Source organism: Rhinoderma darwinii, chromosome 3 (assembly GCF_050947455.1).
Source record: "Rhinoderma darwinii isolate aRhiDar2 chromosome 3, aRhiDar2.hap1, whole genome shotgun sequence".
In the NCBI taxonomy this organism is placed as follows: domain Eukaryota; kingdom Metazoa; phylum Chordata; class Amphibia; order Anura; family Rhinodermatidae; genus Rhinoderma; species Rhinoderma darwinii.
The window spans coordinates 410,229,053-410,253,145 of record NC_134689.1 but is presented as its reverse complement, the minus strand read 5'-3'; the positions used below and the strand labels follow the sequence as shown (position 1 = coordinate 410,253,145).

At 42.6% G+C, this 24,093-nt stretch overlaps 1 protein-coding gene across 3 annotated transcripts; it reads left to right on the top strand.

Moving 5' to 3' along the window:
• The first annotated feature begins 1,263 nt into the window (after positions 1–1,263).
• Positions 1,264–22,492, top strand: LOC142748424 (uncharacterized). Of its 3 annotated transcripts, none has more exons than XM_075855521.1 (7): positions 1,264–1,325; positions 5,521–5,646; positions 14,045–14,233; positions 14,990–15,128; positions 15,641–15,768; positions 17,018–17,070; positions 21,578–22,492. In XM_075855521.1, coding segments are annotated over exons 2-7 (1,359 nt in total). In that variant the 5' UTR covers positions 1,264–1,325; positions 5,521–5,644; the 3' UTR covers positions 22,426–22,492. The 3 variants fall into 3 exon arrangements, with proteins under 3 accessions (XP_075711636.1, XP_075711634.1, XP_075711635.1); XM_075855519.1 differs by having other exon boundaries at positions 14,017–14,233; XM_075855520.1 differs by having other exon boundaries at positions 1,279–1,329; positions 14,017–14,233.
• The last annotated feature ends 1,601 nt before the right edge of the window (positions 22,493–24,093 follow it).

Genomic DNA, 24,093 nt, shown 5'->3' with positions numbered 1-24,093 from the left:
ACAGGGGGGCTGTGTGTGGAGCGATCTACAGGGGGGCTGTGTGTGGAGCGATCTACAGGGGGGCTGTGTCTGGAGCTATCTACAGGGGGCTGTGTGTGTGGCACTATCTACAGGGGGGCTGTGTGTGGAGCGATCTACAGGGGGGAGCTGTGTGGCACTATCTACAGGGGGGCTGTGTGTGGAGCGATCTACAGGGGGGAGCTGTGTGGCACTATCTACAGGGGGGCTGTGTGTGGAGCGATCTACAGGGGGGAGCTGTGTGGCACTATCTACAAGGGGGAGCTGTGTGTGGAGCGATCTACAGGGGGGCTGTGTGTGGAGCGATCTACAGGGGGGCTGTGTGTGTGTGGCACTATCTACAGGGGGGCTTTGGTGGATGATTTTTCCATTGACCGGTAGCAGAGTTACACAACTAGAAAAAAAAAATCCACATCATGTAACTCTGCTACCTGTCAATTGAAAAGTCATCCACCACAGGGTCTCCCTCTTGACTTTCATTGTTCTCAGCCTTTTGTCCTGCAGCTGCTGCCGCCGTGATGAGCAAATGTTATACCCAAGATAGGAAAAGTAACATAAAGACGATATAACCGGATCCATAATATCTGTGATATCCAGACAGTCCAGAGATCCGCAGTGACAATGTGCGCGCGTTATTTGCAGAAGGATCTGGCCGTGATTTGATGTGTTTATGCGGGATTATGGGCGTGGTTAGGGCGTGGCTTAAAATGTACGTCTTTTCCGAATTAAAAAGTTGGGAGGTTTGTTTATATATATATATATATATATATATATATATATATATATATATATATATATATATATATATTAAACAGAAACAATCACATCGGTACTTCTGATTGGCTAGAGAGATTAGGGAAACTTCCGCTACTAGAAGAATTGGGGATAGATGCTTCCACTTTTTTTCTTTATTAAATGTCGTAATATATATATATTTTAATATACAGTCTGTTGCAAAAGTATTCAACCCCTCAAAGGCAACAGATCTGACACACAAGTTGTTCGCTCTTGCCAGTATTTTTATTGCAAATAAACCCAATTCATTTGTCAGATGATATCAATAAACAGGGTAAAACACTGTGTGTATAAGTATTGAACCCCCCCCGGGCTCGTACTGATCAGACCCGCATACAGCTCTACACCTCCCGCTCCCGTCACATGTGTTTACTGCTGCCGGCTGCTCCGGGCAACTTCTTCAAACCTCCCAAAATGCATTGCAACAGAGCATGCTCACTTGCGCCCAATACCAAGCCTGCCGTGAGATGGGCGGGCTCTATGAACCTTCGAAGACAGCTGACCTCAGCATGGTAGGTAAATATTCATTTCTTGCAGTTCTGGCAGTGCCCCCCATCCCCCGTCTTCCTGCCTCAAACAAGGGATCACGTCGCTGCTCCATGTAGCTGGAACACCCTGAGATCCTCATATATAGAAATAATACTGCTAGACGGCTGCAAATGTGCCGATCCGGCGACTAGAAAAGCTGGGTGACTTCTAGTGGGAGCGGTTATCGGGCTTGTATTGGGGATTTGTAAAAAAACGTCTTCAACTTTGAGCGGCACAAACTAGAGTGTCTCAACAAAACATGCCGAAGCGAGCGCTGCTTTTAAGGGTATGTTCACACGCACTGTTTTCAGACGTAATTCGGGCATTTTACGCATGAAAAGACGGCTCCATTACGCCGATAAACATCTTCCCTTTGCTTGCAATGGGTTTTAGGATGTTCTGTTCAGATGAGGTGTAATTTTACGCGTAGCTGTCAAAAAACGTCGCGTAAAAAGGCGCCCACGTCAAAGAAGTGCGTGTCACTACTTTGGACATTTTTGGAGCCGTTTTTCATAGACTAAGCCTAAGGGTATGTTCACACGCAAACTCAAAAACGTCTGAAATTACGGAGCTGTTTTCAAGGGAAAATAGCTCCTGATTTTCAGAAGTTTTTTGAGCAACTCGCGTTTTTCGCTGAGTTTTTTTACGGCCGTTTCTGGAGCTGTTTTCTATAGATTCAATGAAAAACGGCTCCAAAAACGTCCCAAGAAGTTTTCAAAACGGCCGCGTAAAAAATGGCCCGTCGGAACAGAACGCCGTTTTCCCCATTGAAATCAATTGGCAGATGTTTGGAGGCGTTCTACTTCCGATTTTTCGTCCATTTACGGCCCGAAAAACGGCCAAAAATAGGCCGTGTGAACATACCCTTAGGGCTTATTCAGACGAATGGGATATATGTCCGTGCAACGCGCGTGATTTTCACGCGCGTCGCACGTACCTATATTAGTCTATGGGGCCGTTCAGACAGTTGCATGATTTTTACGCAGCGTCAGTCCGCTGCGAAAAACTCACGACATGTCCATTCTTTGTGCGTATTTCGCGCATCAACCACCCATTGAAGTCAATGGGTGCGTGAAAATCACGCGCACCACACGGAAGCACTTCCGTGGGACGCGCGTGATTCGCGCAACAGCTGTGAAACTATGAATGAAAACAGAAAAGCACCATGTGCTACAAATATCCAAACGGAGTGTCATAATGATGGCGGCTGCGCGAAAATCACGCAGCCGCGCATCATACGGGGCTGACAAACGGAGCTGTTATGTACCTTTTGCGCGCGCAAAACGCACACGCTCGTGTGAGTCCGGCCTTACTGTGCACATACATGACATTACTTATCCTGTACTGCTCCTGAGTTACATCCTGTATTATACTCCAGAGCTGTACTCACTATTCTGCTGGTGGAGTCACTGTGTACATACATTACATTACTTATCCTGTACTGATCCTGAGTTACATCCTGTATTATACTCCAGAGCTGTACTCACTATTCTGCTGGTGGAGTCACTGTGTACATACATTACATTACTTATCCTGTACTGATCCTGAGTTACATCCTGTATTATACTCCAGAGCTGCACTCACTATTCTGCTGGTGGAGTCACGGTGTACACACATGACATTACTTATCCTGTACTGCTCCTGAGTTACATCCTGTATTATACTCCAGAGCTGTACTCACTATTCTGCTGGTGGAGTCACTGTGTACATACATTACATTACTTATCCTGTACTGATCCTGAGTTACATCCTGTATTATACTCCAGAGCTGCACTCACTATTCTGCTGGTGGAGTCACGGTGTACACACATGACATTACTTATCCTGTACTGATCCTGAGTTATATCCTGTATTATACTCCAGAGCTGCACTCACTATTCTGCTGGTGGAGTCACTGTGTACATACATTACATTACCTATCCTGTACTGATCCTGAGTTACATCCTGTATTATACTCCAGAGCTGCACTCACTATCCAGCTGGTGGAGTCACTGTGTACATACATTACATTACTTATCCTGTACTGCTCCTGAGTTACATCCTGTATTATACTCCAGAGCTGCACTCACTATTCTACTGGTGAGGTCACTGTGTACATACATTACATTACTTATCCTGTACTGATCCGGAGTTACATCCTGTATTATACTCCAGAGCTGCACTCACTATTCTGCTGGTGGAGTCACTATGTACATACATTACATTACTTATCCTGTACTGATCCTGAGTTACATCCTGTATTATACTCCAGAGCTGCACTCACTATTCTGCTGGTGGGGTCACTATGTACATACATTACATTACTTATCCTGTACTGATCCAGAGTTACATCCTGTGTTATACTCCAGAGCTGCACTCACTATTCTGCTGGTGGAGTCACTGTGCACATACATGACATTACTTATCCTGTACTGCTCCTGAGTTACAGCCTGTATTATACTCCAGAGCTGCACTCACTATTCTGCTGGTGGAGTCACTGTGTACATACATTTCATTACTTTATCCTGTACTGCTCCTGAGTTACATCCTGTATTATACTCCGGAGCTGCACTCACTATTCTGCTGGTGGAGTCACTGTGTACATACATTACATTACTTATCCTGTACTGATCCTGAGTTACATCCTGTATTATACTCCAGAGCTGCACTCACTATTCTGCTGGTGGAGTCACTGTGTACATACATTACTTATCCTGTACTGATCCTGAGTTACATCCTGTATTATACTCCAGAGCTGCACTCACTATTCTGCTGGTGGAGTCACTGTGCACATACATTACTTATCCTGTACTGATCCTGAGTTACATCCTGTATTATACTCCAGAGCTGCACTCACTATTCTGCTGGTGGAGTCACTGTGTACATACATTACTTATCCTGTACTGATCCTGAGTTACATCCTGTATTATACTCCAGAGCTGCACTCACTATTCTGCTGGTGGAGTCACTGTGTACATACATTACTTATCCTGTACTGATCCAGAGTTACATCCTGTGTTATACTCCAGAGCTGCACTCACTATTCTGCTGGTGGAGTCACTGTGCACATACATGACATTACTTATCCTGTACTGCTCCTGAGTTACATCCTGTATTATACTCCAGAGCTGCACTCACTATTCTGCTGGTGGAGTCACTGTGTACATACATTACATTACTTATCCTGTACTGATCCTGAGTTACATCCTGTATTATACTCCAGAGCTGCACTCACTATTCTGCTGGTGGAGTCACTGTGTACATACATTACATTACTTATCCTGTACTGATCCTGATTTACATCCTGTATTATACTCCAGATCTGCACTCACTATTCTGCTGGTGGAGTCACTGTGTACATACATTACATTACTTATCCTGTACTGATCCTGAGTTACATCCTGTATTATACTCCAGAGCTGCACTCACTATTCTGCTGGTGGCGTCACTGTGTACATACATTACTTATCCTGTACTGATCCTGAGTAAGCCCCCCTGCACACGGTCGGTCGTAGCTGTGTGTATGGGCAGTCATTACAACTTAAATTCCAACCATAATCTGCATGAAAAGTTATTAACCTTTTGAGGCCAGAAACTGGCGTAGAAAAGGTGCAGAATGGCCAAAAGTCGCAATTTGCAGGGTAAATTGCGACTTTTGGGCTTTTAACATCACCCTGACCACTTTTGAAAAAAAGGGGGTGTGGCGTAACAAAAGGAAACGGGGCCACCTTCAGCCCAACATATTTACTATAATTTACGCCAGGACGTGGCGTAAATTATAGTGGGACTCTAGCTGAGGTAGATTTTTTACTCTGTGGGGAGGCATAGTAAGGTAAAGGCCCATGTTTGGCCCCGCACCTTGCCCCCATCAGACTAACCCTACTTCTCCCTCGGACAGTTGTATGTGACGCAGCACTCAGGGCGATGAAGCTGGTGTCAGTATCTCGTATTAGCCACGGTGTATTTTCTTTACATTCTTATGTGGATTGGGCCCGGCCGCGGTCCCCACTCCCTGTGACCATGATGGTGAATGTGCCTCAGACATATATATATATATATATGTATATATACACACACACACACACACACACACACACACACACACACACACACACACACCTACTACATACATACATATATATACACCCACACACACACACACACACACTAATACTTATTGTGTTTACGTTTCTGTATTAGGAGGATGGCACTGCCCTTAAAATGCCAGTGTTATACGTAGTGCAGACACAGCTTGTCAATCAGTCACTCAGCACGAGCACAAAGGTCGACGTCTCCGGAGTCACTAGTGAAGGAACCGTACACAATGTAAGTATATAGGATCTCCTCCTGAACCTCTGTATGATGGCGGGGGAGGGGGTCAATGATGAGAAAATAGTTCAGGGGTAAAGTAATATATATATGTATATGTATATGTGTGTATGTGTATATATATATACACACACACAGGAGATACAGCTGTGCTCTTACTGGCTTATTAATGATCATACGCTTACGATGAGGAGTCAGTATATACGCAACCCTGAATTATACCATGTCTGACAATTCTCCTACTTGTTGGGCCAGGATCACACACAAAGTTTTGATGCAATTTTTGGCTCTTTTTTCTGAGCCAAACACAGAAGTGGACACAAAGGAGAAGCCTCAGTCTTTTCCTTATACCTTATAGGCTCTGTTCACATGTGCGTTGGGGTCCCGTTCTGACGTTCCGTCGGAGCTTTCCATCAGAACGGGACTCTGAACAGACTCAAATTGACATGAACGAAATCCAGAGGTTTCCATCACCATTGATTTCGATGGTGACGGATCCGGTGCCCATGGTTTCCGTTTGTCTCTGTTGTGCACCGTATCCGTCGTTTTGCCAGAAGCAATAACGGAAACCATGGGCACCGGATCCGTCAATGGTGATGTAAACCTCTGGATTTCGTTCATGTCAATTTGAGTCTGTTCAGGGTCCCGTTCTGACGGAGAGCTAGAACGGGACCCCAACGCAGATGTGAACAGAGCCTTTTTCCTTTCTTGTTCACGCCTGTGTTTGGCTAAAAAAAAAACGGAGCCAAAAACTGCATAAAAAATGTGTGTGTGTGATCCTGGCTTTAGACCTACATTATTGACTATAGGGGGCAGTGTTATAGTAGTTATATTCTTGTATATAGGGGCAGTATTATAGTAGTTATATTCTTGTATATAGGAGCAGTGTTATAGTAGATATATTATTGTATATAGGGGGCAGTATTATAGTAGTTATATTCTTGTATATAGGAGCAGTATTATAGTAGTTATATTCTTGTATATAGGAGGCAGTATTATAGTAGTTATATTCTTGTATATAGGGGGCAGTATTATAGTAGTTATATTCTTGTATATAGGAGCAGTATTATAGTAGTTATATTCTTGTATATAGGGGCAGTATTATAGTACTTATATTCTTGTATATAGGGGCAGTATTATAGTAGTTATATTCTTGTATATAGGAGAAGTATTATAGTAGTTATATTCTTGTATATATGGAGCAGTATTATAGTAGTTATATTCTTGTATATAGGGGGCAGTATTATAGTAGCTATATTCTTGTATATAGGGGGCAGTATTATAGTAGTTATATTCTTGTATATAGGGGGCAGTATTATAGTAGTTATATTCATGGAGCAGTATTATAGTAGTTATATTCTTGTATATAGAGGGCAGTATTATAGTAGTTATATTCTTGTACATAGGGGGCAGTATTATAGTAGTTATATTCTTGTATATAGGGGCAGTATTATAGTAGTTATATTCTTGTATATAGGAGCAGTATTATAGTGGTTATATTCTTGTATAAAGGGGGCAGTATTATAGTAGTTATATTCTTGTATAAAGGAGCAGTATTATAGTAGTTATATTCTTATATATAGGACCAGTATTATAGTAGTTATATTCTTATATATAGGCAGTATTATAGTAGTTATATTCTTGTATATGGGGGCAGTATTATAGTAATTATATTCTTGTACATTGGGGCAGTATTATAGTAGTTATATTCTTGTATATAGGGGGCAGTATTATAGTAGTTATATTCTTGTATATAGGGGGCAGTATTATAGTAGTTATATTCTTGTACATAGGGGCAGTATTATAGTAGTTATATTCTTGTATATAGGAGCAGTATTATAGTAGTTATATTTTTGTATATAGGGACAGTATTATAGTAGTTATATTCTTGTATATAGGAGCAGTATTATAGTAGTTATATTCTTGTACATAGGGGCAGTATTATAGTAGTTACGTTCTTGTACATAGGAGGCAGTATTATAGTATTTATATTCCTGTATATAGAGGGCAGTATTATAGTAGTTATATTCATGTATATAGGGGTAGTACTGAAAACATGATTACAGCACGGGACAGTTGTCCTGCAGCGAGGCAGGGACTCCTAGCGTCGTACATAACTATAATGCTAGGAGCCCGGCTCCATGCACTGTGTTCGGTCCGGTACTTGCAGCCGAAATACGTCCGTCAAGTACGGACGTAATGACCTCGTGTGAACATACTCTTATAGTAGTTATATTCTTGTATATAGGGGGCAGTATTATAGTAGTTTTATTGTTGTACATAGGGAGCAGTATTATAGTAGTTATATTCTTGTATATAAGAGCAGTATTATAGTAGTTATATTCTTGTATATAGGGGCAGTATTATAGTAGTTATATTCTTGTATATAGGGAGCAGTATTATAGTAGTTATATTTTTGTATATAGGAGCAGTGTTATAATAGTTATATTCTTGTATATAGGGGGCAGTATTATAGTAGTTATATTCAGGGAGCAGTATTATAGTAGTTATAATCTTGTATATAGGGGGCAGTATTATAGTAGTTTTATTGTTGTACATAGGGGGCAGTGTTAGTAGTTATATTCTTGTACATAGGGAGCAGTATTATAGTAGTTATATTCTTGTACATAGGGGGCAGTATGATAGTAGTTATATTCTTGTATATTGGGGCAGTATTATAGCAGTTATATTCTTGTATATAGGGGCAGTATTATAGTAGTTATATTCTTGTACATAGGGAGCAGTATTATAGTAGTTATATTTTTGTATATAGGAGCAGTGTTATAATAGTTATATTCTTGTATATAGGGGGCAGTATTATAGTAGTTATATTCAGGGAGCAGTATTATAGTAGTTATATTCTTGTATATAGGGGGCAGTATTATAGTAGTATTATTGTTGTACATAAGGGGCAGTATTAGTAGTTATATTCTTGTACATAGGGAGCAGTATTATAGTAGTTATATTCTGGTACATAGGAGCAGTATTATATTAGTTATATTCTTGTATATAGGAGCAGTATTATAGTAGTTATATTCTTGTATATAGGAGCAGTATTATAGTAGTTATATTCTTGTACATAGGAGCAGTATTATAGTAGTTATATTCTTGTATATAGGAGCAGTATTATAGTAGTTATATTCTTGTATATAGGGGCAGTATTATAGTAGTTATATTCTATGAGACACCTGTGGGGTCAAAATGCTCACTGCACCCCTAGATGAATTCCTCAATGGGTGTAGTTTGCCAAATGGAGTCACTTTTGGGGAGTTTCCACTGTACTGGTACCTAAGGGGCTTTGCAAAAGCGACATGGCGCAGAAAAACCAATCCAGCAAAATCTGCTCTCCAAAAGCCAAATGGCGCTCCTTCCCTTCTGAGCCCTGATGTGTATTCATACAGTACTTTATTACCACATATGGGGTATTGCCGTACTCTGGAGAAGTTGCTTTACAAATGATATGGTGATTTTTCTCCTTTATTTGATGAGAAAATGAAAAATTTTTACCTAAAGCTACGTCTTAGTGGAAAAAAATGAAACTTTTCATGTTTACTGCCCAATTCTAATGAAATCTATGAAACACCTGGGGGGTCAAAATGCTCACTCCACCCCTAGTTGAATTCCTCAAGGGGTGTAGTTTCCTAAATGGAGTCACTTTTGGGGGGTTTCCACTGTACTGCTACCTTAGGAGCTTTACAAATGCGACATGGTGCCGAGAAATCAAACCAGCAAAATTTGTACTTCAAAAGCTAAATGGCGTACCTTCCCTTCTGAGTCCTGCCGCTTCCCCACACAGCTGTTTATGACCACATGTTGGGTATTTCCGTACTCTGGAGAAGTTGCTTTACAAATGTTACGGTGCTTTTCATCATTTATTTGTTGAAAAAAATAAAAATTTTGAGGTAAAGCTACATCTTATTGGAAAATAATGTAATTTTTAAATTTCACTGCCCAATTCTAATGAAATCTATGAAACACCTGTGGGGTCAAAATGCTCATTACACCCCTAGATGAATTCCTCAAGGGGTGTAGTTTCCTAAATGGAGTCACTTTTGGGGGGTTTCCACTGTACTGGTACCTTAGGAGCTTTACAAATGCGACATGGTGCAGAGAAATGAATCCAGCAAAATCAGCGCTCCAAAAGCTAAATGGCGTGCCTTCCCTTCTGAGTCCTGCCGCTTCCCCAAACAGCCGTTTATGACCACATGTTGGGTATTTCCGTATTCTGGAGAAGTTGCTTTACAAATGTTGGGGTGCTTTTTATCATTTATTTGTTGAAAAAAATTAAAAATTTTGAGGTAAAGCTACATGGTATTGGAAAATAATGTAATTTTTCATTTTCACTGCCCAATTCTAATGAAATCTATGAAACACCTGTAGTGTCAAAATGCTCACTACACCCCTAGATGAATTCCTCAAGGCGTGTAGTTTCCAAAATGGGGTATTTTTTGGGGTGTTTCCTTTGTTTCGGCACCACAAGACCTCTTCTAACCTGACATGGTGCCTGAAATATAATCTAAGAAAAGGAAGGCCCTAAAATCCTCTAGGTGCTCCTTTGCTTCTGAGGCCGGTATTTCAGTCCAGTAGCGCACTAGGGCCACATGTGGAATATTTCTAAAAACTGCAGAATCAGGGCAATAAATATTCAGTTGTTCTTCTCCGGTAAAAACCATCAGTATTACAGGAAAAATGGATTAAAATGGAATTTCTGCAAAAAAAATGAAATTTGTAAATTTCCCCGCTACTTTGCTTTAATTCCTGTGAAACGCCTAAAGGGTTAAAAAAAACTTTCTGAATGCTGTTTTGAATACTTTGAGGGGTGCAGTTTTTAAAGTGGGGTGATTTGTGGGGGTTTCTAATATATAAGGCCCTCAAAGCCACTTGACAACTGAACTGTTCCCTAAAAAAATGGGTTTTTGAAATTTTCTTGAAAATGTGAGAAATTGCTGCTAACTTATAAGCCTTGTAACGTCCTAGAAAAATAAAATCATGTTCACAAAATGATGCCAATCTAAAGTAGACATATGGGAAATGTTAGCTAGTGACTATTTTGTGTGCTATAACTATCTGTCTTACAAGCAGATACATTTGAATTTAGAAAATGCTAATTATTTGCAAATTTTCACTAAATTTTGGTGTTTTTCACACAAAAATATTGAATATATCGACCAAATTTTGTCACTAACATAAAGTACAATATGTCACGAGAAAACAATCTCAGAATCGCTTGGATAGGTAAAAGCATTCCCGAGTTATTACCACATAAAGTAACACACGTCAGATTTAAAAAATGAGGCTCTGTCATTTGGTCCAAAAGTGGCTCAGTCCTGAAGGGGTTAAAGACAGCTCTTACATGGTCACCTGTATAAAAGACTCCTGTCCACAGACTCAATGAATCAGTCTGACTCTAACCTCTACAACATGGGCAAGACCAAAGAGCTTTCTAAGGATGTCAGGGACAAGATCATAGACCTGCACAAGGCTGGAATGGGCTACAAAACCATAAGTAAGACGCTGGGTGAGAAGGAGACAACTATTGGTGCAATAGTAAGAAAATGGAAGACATACAAAATGACTGTCAATCGACATCGATCTGGGGCTCCATGCAAAATCTCACCTCGTGGGGTATCCTTGATCCTGAGGAAGGTGAGAGCTCAGCCGAAAACTACACGGGGGGAACTTGTTAATGATCTCAAGGCAGCTGGGACCACAGTCACCAAGAAAACCATTGGTAACACATTACGCCGTAATGGATTAAAATCCTGCAGTGCCCGCAAGGTCCCCCTGCTCAAGAAGGCACATGTACAGGCCCGTCTGAAGTTTGCAAATGAACATCTGGATGATTCTGAGAGTGATTGGGAGAAGGTGCTGTGGTCAGATGAGACTAAAATTGAGCTCTTTGGCATTAACTCAACTCGCCGTGTTTGGAGGAAGAGAAATGCTGCCTATGACCCAAAGAACACCGTCCCCACTGTCAAGCATGGAGGTGGAAACATTATGTTTTGGGGGTGTTTCTCTGCTAAGGGCACAGGACTACTTCACCGCATCAATGGGAGAATGGATGGAGCCATGTACCGTCAAATCCTGAGTGACAACCTCCTTCCCTCCACCAGGACATTAAAAATTGCTCGTGGCTGGGTCTTCCAGCACGACAATGACCCGAAACATACAGCCAAGGCAACAAAGGAGTGGCTCAAAAAGAAGCACATTAAGGTCATGGAGTGGCCTAGCCGGTCTCCATACCTTAATCCCATAGAAAACTTATGGAGGGAGCTGAAGATCAGAGTTGCCAAGCGACAGCCTCGAAATCTTAATGATTTACAGATGATCTGCAAAGAGGAGTGGGCCAAAATTCCATCTAACATGTGTGCAAACCTCATCATTAAAGAGGCTCTGTCACCAGATTTTGCAACCCCTATCTCCTATTGCAGCAGATCGGCGCTGCAATGTAGATAACAGTAACGTTTTTATTTTTAAAAAACGAGCATTTTTGGCCAAGTTATGACCATTTTTGTATTTATGCAAATGAGGCTTGCAAAAGTACAACTGGGTGTGTATTATGTGCGTACATCGGGGCGTTTTACTACTTTTACTAGCTGGGCGCTCTGATGAGAAGTATCATCCACTTCTCTTCAGAACGCCCAGCTTCTGGCACATCACGCTGTGACGTCACTCACAGGTCCTGCATCGTGTCAGACGAGCGAGGACACCGGCACCAGAGGCTACAGTTGATTCTGCAGCAGCATCGGCGTTTGCAGGTAAGTAGCTACATCGACTTACCTGCAAACGCTGATGCTGCTGCAGAATCATCTGTAGCCTCTGGTGCCGATGTGGCCGACACGATGCAGGACCTGTGAGTGACGTCACAGCGTGATCTGCCAGAAGCTGGGCGTTCTGAAGAGAAGTGGATGATACTTCTCGTCAGAACGCCCAGCTAGTAAAAGAAGTAAAAACGCCCCGATGTACGCACATAATACACGCCCACTTGTACTTTTACTTTAAACACGCCCAGTTGTACTTTTGCAAGCCTCATTTGCATAAATACAAAAATGGTCATAACTTGGCCAAAAATGCTAGTTTTTAAAAAATAAAAACGTTACTGTAATCTACATTGCAGCGCCGATCTGCTGCAATAGCAGATAGGGGCTGCAAAATCTGGTGACAGAGCCTCTTTAACTACAAAAAACGTCTGACTGCTGTGCTTGCCAACAAGGGTTTTGCCACCAAGTATTAAGTCTTGTTTGCCAAAGGGATCAAATACTTATTTCTCTGTGCACAATGCAAATAAATATATATAATTTTATCAATTTGATTTTCTTTTTTTTTTTTATATATATAATCTATCTCTTACTGGTTAAATTAACCTAGCCTAAAAATTCTATACTGTTCATGTCTTTGACAGTGGGCAAACTTACAAAATCAGCAAGGGATCAAATACTTATTTCCTTCACTGTATATTCTTGTACATTGGGGGCAGTATTATAGTAGTTATATTCTTGTATATAGGGGGCAGTATTATAGTAGTTATAATCTTGTATATAGGGCAGTATTATAGTAGTTATATTCTTGTATATAGGGGTAGTATTGCAGTAGTTATATTCTTGTATATATGGACAGTATTATAGTAGTTATATTCTTGTATATAGGAGCAGTATTATAGTAGTTATATTCTTGTATATAGGGGGCTGTAGTATAGTAGTTATATTCTTGTACATAGGGGCAGTATTATAGTAGTTATATTCTTGTATATAGGAGCAGTATTATAGTAGTTATATTCTTGTATATAGGAGCAGTATTATAGTAGTTATATTTTTATGCAAAGGATCAGTATTATAGTGGGGGCAATTTTGTAGAAGTTATATTCTTGACCCCCTCCAGGAGGACAGTATGACACATAGACATTTACAATATATACTGTTGATGGCAAGCATATAGGGGCAGAACTATGGCGTACATGCTGTGTGTCACATTTATTACCAGTTTTAGAATAATTTTTTTTAACAAGGGGGAATAACCTAGCATGAATTGCGGGTGGTCTGTCGAAAAGGGGGCATTACTTACAATGCGACACCGTGCTTCAAAAATGCACCATAAGTTTGGCACAAAAAACTGGCGTAAACTAAGCCAACTAATAGGTGGTATAATAAAAGGAATAATGTCTAGCTAGATGCGCCAAATTTATCATACTGTGTGCAACAATTTGATAACTTGGCGCATTTTCTGACTGCCTCGTATAAGTTTACGCTGTCTAAACGTCAGTATTAGTGAATCTGCTCCATAATGTCTTGGAGCATTTAATTATATATAGAGTGCAGTAAACTAATTTAGTAGAACTATGAATGAAATGTCTACTTTGTTGTGTAACAGCGTTATAATCCACTATGGCATCTGGCAGGCTACGTGTGGCAGTGATCGGGGCTGGAGCGGCTGGACTTTGCAGTGCGCGTCACATCATTTCACGGTCTATGACCTTTGAACCTCCAGTGGTGTATGAGACCACCGGTCAAGTGGGGGGAACCTGGGTTTACACCGAGGAACCGGAAAATGATGCCCATACACATTCCAGTATGTACAGAGATCTGAAGTAAGTTGATAAATCATTCACAATAATATGCCACTTCACTAAGATCTAATTCTTAATATTATAATAAACCAATCATGTGGCATATACTTTGGTTAACTGGGCTAATGAGTTGGGTGATATATCATATTTTTATAGTCTTGGAGTCCATGAACTCTTGTCTGTTGGTGTCTTCACCTACCATGGTCACATTGGGTCTTTTGGTCAGTTCATCATATATGATTACAGCTCATACAGGTTATATCACAAGGGATCTACTATGGATCTGTGATCTCTTGGTTGAGTCACTGTTCATGGTCATAGGTCAGTGGCTGTAGGATCATGGGATCTGTGGTTCTTCTGTGGTCTTCTGGTCCGTTTACACTCCATTGTCTTTGGTTATATAACTAAGGGGTCTAATACCATTCTTTAGCTGCTTGGTCAGCACTTCTTCCATGTTCATTGAGTCTTTTATGGTTCTGTAGTCAATGCTTCTTTAGTTTGTTCAACTATGGGTTCTACTATGGTTTTAATAGATATCCTATATACCTCAATCTATATTTACTATGGATACACTATGGTTCTAATGGATATCCTATGTTATTTTATCTGAATTTACTATGGATATAGTCTAAAAAGGATTCATCAGTACCCCATTAGGTTAGGTTCTTCATCATCAAGTCCTACATTATCAATAGTTTGAGGGCCATAGGATGTAGTTTAACTGTTATAATCGTTGATGGATAATTGATGCAACTTTTCATTCCATCAATATTCCAGGACAAATCTTCCTAAAGAGATAATGGAATTTCCCGATTTTTCCTTTGATCCCTCCCTGCCGTCCTTCGTTCATCATTCAGAAGTGCTGAAATACCTGGAGGAATACACAGATAAATTCTCTATTCGACCACACATCAAGGTATATGCCAGTAATGCCAGGTCTGGAACAGAACCTCTGTCATGGGTCTAAGTTGGATTAAAATATCGGGTCTTGTTTACCAATACTGGTGCTTATGTACCAATATAATTAAATGTGAACAGTAGCTTAAATGGATGCAAATTAGTGGACAATTAGATGTTGACACGAATGTATGACATATTTGCCAGTTTGGTGTTATGACTACATCTATGGCCACCACCATGCAAGCATTATGGTCACAGCATATGAGATCCGGCCATTTGATCTGTTGTCCAAGCCATAAGGCTGTTCTGATATTATTACATAATAAGAGTGAATTAAAGGGGTTTCCTATGGATATGGAAACATCCGCATCTCTCATAGACCATAATGGAAAGTGACGTCACATGCATGGCCAATTCTGCTGCCAATGGAAACTAACAACTGAAAAGGTCATAAAAGTAAAGAATCTGAACCCAGCTAACACAGTCCATGTTAACCTCTACCTGCTCCTATCCTCTCATACATTGCAGTTTAACACTCGAGTGGTGTCCGTCTACCCTGTGCTTGGTGGTCAAGAGGGAGTTTCTTGGCGGGTAGTAGCCAACACTCAAGGAGAACAAGTGATGGAAAAATTTGATGCTGTCATGGTGTGTGTGGGGTAAGTGTCATCATCTTCATCCCCACTTGATATTTTCAGCTACTTATCAAGTCCAAAACTTCTCTCCACTGTTTCCAAATTGTCCTGTTTACCATGATATTTCCAAGACTCTTTACGTTCACCCAAGGTTGGAAACCATCTTGCTTCCACTACAGATATTTGTCCTAGTCTGGAGAAAGACGTCTCTGTATCTGGCTCCTGGTACCTCTTTAGATCAGACATATCCACATGAGCATTTGTTTCAGGTTGGAAATAACCTAGAACAAGAGATTGACGCCAGTCAGGACTAACATATGGAATCGGTCCATATCTGGTAATAATAATAATAATAATAATAATCTTTATTTATATAGCGCCAACATATTACAGAGCACTTTACAATTTAGAGGGAACATGAAACAAACAATATCAGACATTACATAGTGACAAAGTTAATTTACAATTCAAACCAGAGGAGTGAGGACCCTGCTCGCAAGAGCTTACAATCTATGAGGAAATAAAGGAGACACAAAGTGTAACAGTCTTTGTTCTGTACAATAGTCCAGCCATTTTTATACACATGCGGTGGTGACATAAAGCTGCATGAGCCGGTCACCAGCCAGTATCTGTGTATGACGGACATGAAGAGAAGGAGTGTGAGGGAATCTGGTACCAAAGTTTTCATCATAAATAGTATTAATGCTGGGAATGCAAATGGCTGATTCAGTACAGTCCAATGAGGCATCACTCTTTTGCCTCCATGTAGTTGGCATATCTGGCTGAAAGAAATCCATATATATTTTTTCTCTGGATGGAGCTGGTATCCTGGGTAGAAACTAGAGTTATCCGCCTTGGACAATCTCAACTTGGTAAAAGGGTCTCTTGACAAAAAGCAGATCACAAATCGCCCCCCTGCTTTGCCGCCAGCGATCAGCTGTAATCTGTAGAGAAACCTGGAAGTGTTCAATTTCACTGCAGCACCACCACAGGGGAAATTTTGTATTACACAGTGCACATTCAGATCAATGGGTTATCTCTGTAATACAGGACAGGTCCTCTAGAGCAAAAGACGTTCTTTGTTACCAATTTCCTCTCTAGCCAAGAGATGAGGAGCCTAAACAGAGAACCTCTTTTATTAACCTAGAATTCCTTAATAGGGTATATGATAATGGGTTTTCTAAACTGGACAATCCCTTTAAGCGCCTCATCATTTTCCTGACTCGGTCTCCTCGCCACCTTCAATACATTTACTGTTTCCCATTCTCCGCAGACATTATTCTCACCCCTACATCCCTGAAATTGATGGCATAAAGGACTTTCAAGGTGAGAAATAAAAGTGTTTCTTGCTTCTGCTAAGAATAAGGTAAATGTCTCAATGCTTTATTACAGAGATCACATTGGTCATAATGAGTGCTTATTATATTCTGTTTATGTCCTTTTCTTGAAAAAAAACTCTTGAAAAAATGTAGTGCCCCAACCCCCAACAAAAAGGAGTGGGTTCATAGACTGACTATAAACCTGGTGTAGGGCCTGAGACATCAAAAGTATCAGGAACCAGTTAATAAATAATTAGGTGGGTTTTCTGGGACTATAATATTAATGGTCACTGAACCTGCCTTATAGTATGAACTTTTTCAAACACCAGTTCCCAACCGGATGCAGACCAGCCACAATGCTACATAGAGGGATATTGTACTGGGGCAAAATACTAATGAAAAGCCACTACCACACCTATCATTTATAAGGGGGGCTGCTTAGTATTATCATTGCACATAGATAAGACTTCTATAAGTGTGCCAGTCACATGGTTGCATGTATTGCACCATGTTGACATACAGCCTATTAGTTATGCCCATACTATTAGACCAGGCAGGCTGCCCAGCACCTTCTAAGTGCACCACACAATATACTGACTGTCACGAAGGGTCTGTGGACCCACTAGGCCGTATCGCCTTGGCGGTAAGGCAGCTGGCCAACAGGGAGCAGGTGAAAGTCTATAGTTCATATAGGTACCTGTGGCAGCTCAGACAGCAGCAGGGCAGGCTCGGCTTGGACTAGGCAGCAGGTAGACGTCAGGTGAAGTGAAGCAGGTCAGACGTGGATACAGCATGACACGACTTTGGCACAGCACAGTGCTTGACCAGGATGGTATGGAAATGCAAGGTACAGGAACTGGAACAGGTGCAGCAACAGAAAACACACTAGGAGGCCATCACATAGACAAACTAGGGAACACAACAACGCTCAGGCATAGAACTAGGGGGCTTGACCCCTCTTATAGTCCAGGTACTCACGGGTCAAAGTTCATCAACAAGGTCCAGTGCGTGTGCTGCCCCTTTAAGAGCGGGCACGAGCGTACGCGCGCACCCTACGGGATCTGGCTGAGGTGAGTGGACGCGAGCGTTGGCGTCTCCTGAGGAGGAGGCTGGGGCCAGCGCTTGCCGACTCGTGGCTGCGGCTGTCGTGGGGGAACGGAGCTGACAGCCCGCAGCCACGGACATTACAGTATCCCCCCCCTTACGCCCCCTCTTCTTGGGACCAGAGCGAGAGAGAATCTTCTTCAGAAAAGCAGGAGCATTGAGGTTCTCCTCTGGCTCCCAAGACCTTTCTTCAGGACCAAACCCCCTCCAATCCACCAAATAAAATGTCTTTCCTCGCACTTTTTTGGTGTCCAGGATCTCTTGAACCTCAAAGGTGTCTGAAGGGCCGCTGGAGGCAACCACAGGGCTAGGAGTCTTGGTGTATCGGTTCAGGACCACAGGCTTTAGGAGGGATACATGGAAGGAGTTGGGGATCTTGAGGGTAGGAGGCAGCCGAAGCTTATAGGCGACAGGGTTGATCTGTTGTAGGATCTCAAAGGGTCCGAGGAACCTGGGAGCAAATTTGATTGATGGTACCCTTAGTCGGATATAAACTGAACCACCCGATCAGACACAATATGCTGCGGCAAGCCGTGCAGGCGAAAGATGTGTTGATTGAACAGCTTGGCCAACTGAGGAGCAGAAGGGAGACCGGCCAGAGGAACGAAGTGGGCCGTCTTTGAAATTCGATCCACCACCACCCAGACAGCACTGCATCCAGTAGGGAGAGGCAGATCCGTAATAAAGTCCATACCTATATGCTGCCAGCGAGCATTCGGCATAGGCAGTGGCTTGAGCAGACCAGCAGGTCTGGAGTGAGCGGCCTTGTTGGCTTCACATACAGAACAGGAAGAAACTAAGTCCATAATGTCCTTTGGCAGCGTGGGCCACCAGAAATGATGAGCAATCAGATCCCGGGTCTTATGGACCCCCGCGTGACCTGCCAGTCTAGAGGAGTGTCCCCAGAGGAGGATTCTTCCACGATTAGCCAGGCGCGCAAAAGTCCTCCCTGGAGAAATGTCCCCAACTTGCAGTGGATTGACAGAGATAATGCAAGACGGATCAATAATATTCTGTGGACTCTCTATGGTGTCTTCCGTCTCGAAAGAACTGGATAAGGCATCGGCCCTCACATTCTTGTTGGCCGGGCGATAATAGAGCTCAAACTGGAACCTTGTAAAGAACAGTGACCACCAGGCCTGACGAGGGTTCAGCCATTGGGTCGTCTGGAGTTAGGTCAGATTCTTGTGGTCAGTAAAAATCAGGATCGGATGATCTGCGCCCTCTAGTAGATGTCTCCACTCTTCCAGAGCCAATTTGATAGCCAGTTACTCCCGATCCCCAATCGAGTAGTTGCGTTCTGCGGAAGAGAAGAGCTTAGAGAAATAGCCACATACCCTTGACTTGCCCTTGGGACCACTCTGGAACAGGACTGCACAAGCACCGACAGAAGATACGTCCACCTCCACCGAGAACTGCAGAGAGACATCCGAATGATGGAGGATAGAGGCTGACGTGAAGGCACTCTTCAGGCTATTGAATGCGGACTCTGCCTCAGGAGTCCACACCTTGGCATTCATACCCTTCTTAGTAAACTTAGAGATGGGGGAAGTCAGTGAGGAGAAGTTCGGAATAAACTGCCTGTAAAAATTAGCGAATCACAGAAAGTGCTGTATGGCCCTCAAGCACTGAGGACGTGGCCATTCCAGAACAGACTTTACCTTCTCAGGATACATCTCGAGACCTCGATTTGAGACGATGTAGCCCAGGAAGGGTAGAGCATCTCTGTCAAACACGCTTTTCTCCAGCATATCGGTCAGGAAGTGGCAAAGAAACACGTGGGTCAATACTGCCAAAAGGTGTAATCTGAGGATCAACTTTGCCAGGAGGTGTATTAGGAGGATCAGCAGCTTGTGCCTCCTGCTGACGTGCAAGAATGTTCAAGGCCTGGAGGAGTTGGTCCTGTCGAGACCGGAGTTCTAGCATATCCGCTCGCATCTCTTGAGACGTCGTCATAGTCTTGAATCGACCATTGGGGTCCATGGCCTGAGCGTACTGTCACGAAGGGTCTGTGGACCCACTGGGCCGTACCGCCTTGGCGGTAAGGCAGCTGGCCAACAGGGAGCAGGTGAAAGTCTATACTTCGTATAGGTACCTGTGGCATCTCAGACAGCAGCAGGGCAGGCTCGGCTTGTACTAGGCAGCAGGTAGACGTCAGACGAGGTGAAGCAGGTCAGACGTGGATACAGCATGACACGACTTTGGCACAGCACAGTGCTCGACCAGGATGGTATGGAATTGCAAGGAACAGGTACAGGAACTGGAACAGGTACAGGAACTGGAACAGGCGCAGGAACAGGAAACACACTAAGAAGCCATCACATAGACAAACTAGGGAACACAACAACTCTCAGGCATAGAACTAGGGGGATGGACCCTTCTTATAGTCCAGGCTAGTCACGGGTCAAAGTTCATCAACAAGGTCCGGTGCGTGCACTGCCCCTTTAAGAGTGGGCACGAGCATGCGCGCGCACCCTACGGGATCCGGCTGAGGTGAGTGGACGTGAGCGCTGGCGTCTCCTGAGGAGGAGGCTGGGGCCAGCACTTGCTGACTCGTGGCTGCGGCTGTCAGGGGGGGAACGGAGCTGTCAGCCCGCAGCCACGGACATTACACTGACACACTTTCCCCCCAGCATTACAATCCTGGCCACATCCTGAAAAGATATCCTTGATAAACATAAGTTATTAGTTGAAATTTTGCCAAGATACGCAGGCTCGCAACCCACATCAAGGGTCCTCATCGTCTTGCGTGTCCCTATACTCATATTACAAACAAATCATTTAAAAAACTTCTGAAATCACTGAAAAAGGCCACACTTATTTTTGATTAGTGGAAGTCCAACTCCTGGCACCTGTGCTGATGAGCTGAATGTCCCCTTCATTATTTACCCATGCACAGGCCATACTTATGGCTGTGGCTGTGCCTGGTACAGCAACTCAATCCCATCCAAGTGAATGAGGGTAAACAGAAGTACTAAGCACGACCACAAGTATTTGTAGTGTGTGTAAAATTCTGTGCTGACTAATTTCATAATATATTTTCATAATATTTTTCTGATACAGATCCTCTGCTTCCATTCGCACAGCCACAGAGTTAAATAAATAAAATTTCTGGCTGCCTTTAGCTACCACTAGGGGGAGCTCAGAAGCTTACTGCATATTGTTTATACATGGGACTCTATAATAAATGTGTATGCAGCAAGCTGATTAGCTCCCCCTAGTGGTGGTTTCAGGCAAACTTTCTCTGTAAAGGGGATTTCGAGCTCTGCATCAGAAAAACAGACTTCTATAAAGATATATCAGGAGAGCATGTTGGACCTAAAAGTGACATGTTGTTACTAGATGGACATTCACTATCTCCTACATGGTATTCAGATATTGGGTATAATTTTTTCTCATTACTTTTGCAGGACAAGTTTTACACAGCCATTTTTACCGCTATCCGGAGGTCTTCTCTTCACGTTCCATAGTCCTTTTGGGCTCAGGCCCTTCAGGTGTAGACATAGCCATGGAACTTTCTACACATGCCAAACATGTCGTTTTAAGCCACCGAGATCCTCCCTTAATGTGGACCCCACCAGAAAATGTCTCAGTGGCACCTCCGGTGGTCAGTGCTACTCCTAATGCGTTCATTTGTGAGGATGGAAGCAAGATTCAAGCAGATACCTTGATTTTCTGCACTGGTTACAAATACAACTATCCATTCCTATTACCTAGGGTACAAAAAAAGGATGACAAAGTGGCAAAACATGGGGACATATTGGACTGGGGATTTTTGGAGGGTGAAGATATTGAAAGTCCTGACCTAGGGAAGGGTCACTTCCCGCCACTGTATAAACACTTTATCCATGCCCGATACCCCACCCTGTGCTTCGTTGGGGCCTGTAAAATTGTGGTCCCATTTCCACTTGTTCATTGCCAGGCCCAGTTTTTCCTGTTAGTGCTGGAGGGCAAATGCCCATTACCACCTCCAGAACAAATGATTTCTGAATCCTGCAAAGAGCTTATAGAGCACCGAAATTCCGGTTTACCGCTCAAATACCTTCACCGCCTAGGACTGAACCAATGGAAGTATAATCAGTGGCTGGCAGACAAAGCAGGTTTCGAGCCACTGGCCCCTGTGCTAGGAAAGTTGTATGAAGCAATACGGGAGTTCCGAAACTACAACCCTTTAGTATATCGAGAACGCAACTTCAAGATCTTGAATAGAGAGGAGTTTGTATTGCAGACAGACCGAAAAAATGAGGCCTATGAGTAGCCAACATACTTACGTATGAAAGGAATCTGCTTCTGCCATACAACCGGTTTTATCTGTAATAAGAGTGAGGTACTAGATGTTCTGTAAATTGATTTTTAGATATTTTTATGATAATAAATCTTTATAAACTGTATTGATTTTCTATTTTATTTGTTGTTCTTGTTTTATGACTTCATTTTATTATATTATATTATATTTTGTAGTATTTATTGCTGCCTGTAACTATTGACCACATTTTCCAACGTATGATCAACAACGCTTTTTACTGGTTTTAAAGGGTTAGAATATATCAAAAACATTTTCACTAATGTATTTCTGGATATTATTTCTTATTTTTAAGATGTTGTCTTATGAAGACGACCCCCTTTCTTTAAAGAAACCAAAACTACGCTATGGCAATCGGCTGATGACTTTTGGTTCGGTTCCTTTAACCCTCAGAAATCTACTGTTATCGCCAGGGAAAGACATTGAACTGGTGAACCGTGTGATGCGTGGTTCTACATTCTGGCACTATAAAGTTCTTTGTTTCTAATGGCATATAGACAGGGGTTCTTGTCACAAAACAACTCAAGGGGATGTCTCGTGTATGTAACTGTAGTTTCATTATTTAGATGTAAGTCTGTAGAAGAGACTTATTGTTTGTTCTTTTTTTAAATGTTTTAGATATTTATTTTTATTTTTGAGAACTTTCCTAGGGGCGGCCATATTAGAAACACACACTTCCTTCCTGTATTTCCAGTAGGGACAGTGCAGCAGGATGTGTGTGCTTCATGGGACCTAAAATAAGTGATAGTCAATTTTCAGAGAAATGTCATAGACTAATACAGTCTCCAGAAAGTAATGGCGTACAGCCCCCTCTCCAGAGACCAGGGAGTGACAGGGGAGCTGCATACAGAGCCTAATCTGTGTGTACAGTGTTACTGTCCCAAACCTCCCAACCGTCCCGGATTCAGCGAGACAGTCCCATATTTCGGGCAGTGTCCCTCTGTCCCGGGCGGCCGGTGGTATGCCCCGGACTCCCGGTGTCAACTTTATCTGCATCCTCAGGATGCAGATACAGTTGAACCCAATGCTGAAACAGGGAACAGTCAGCTCCATGCTTCAGCAATAATACAGAGAACTCCCTGGGCACAGCACTTTAAGTGCTGAGTCCGGGGAAGCCCTTGAAATCATTGTCCATATATGGACAGTGACGTCAGTAGCTCCTCTTGGAGCGGAATCCCCTGCAAGAGCGTTGCCGACGCTGTGGCCGGGGATTCCGCTAATAGAGGGAATCCCTGACGTAACTGTCCATATATGGCTACAGGGGGTGGTGATACCCACTGTCTTTTAGGGGGTGCGGCACTATCTACATGTGCACTGGCACTATATATGTGGGCACTGGCACTAAGGGCAGCTAAGGGGGCATTATACTGTATGGGTGCAGCTATGGGGCATTATTCTGTATGGGGGCAGCTATAGGGGCATTATACTATATGGGCAGCTGCGGGAGCATTATAGTGTATGGTGGCAGCTAAGGAGTCATTCTGTATGGGGACAGCTAATGGGGGTATTAAACTGTATGCGGGCAGCTATGGGGAATTATACTATGATTATACTACATGGGGGCAGCTATGGGAGCATTGTACCATATGGGGGAAGCTATTGGGCCATTATACTGTATGGGCT

Coding starts and splice junctions, on each gene's coding strand:
- LOC142748424 (XM_075855519.1), top strand. CDS start 14,031: ATGGCATCTGGCAGGCTACGTGTGGCAGTGATCGGGGCTGGAGCGGCT. Junction 14,234..14,989: donor AGTATGTACAGAGATCTGAA/GTAAGTTGATAA, acceptor TCAATATTCCAG/GACAAATCTTCCTAAAGAGA. Junction 15,129..15,640: donor CTATTCGACCACACATCAAG/GTATATGCCAGT, acceptor CATACATTGCAG/TTTAACACTCGAGTGGTGTC.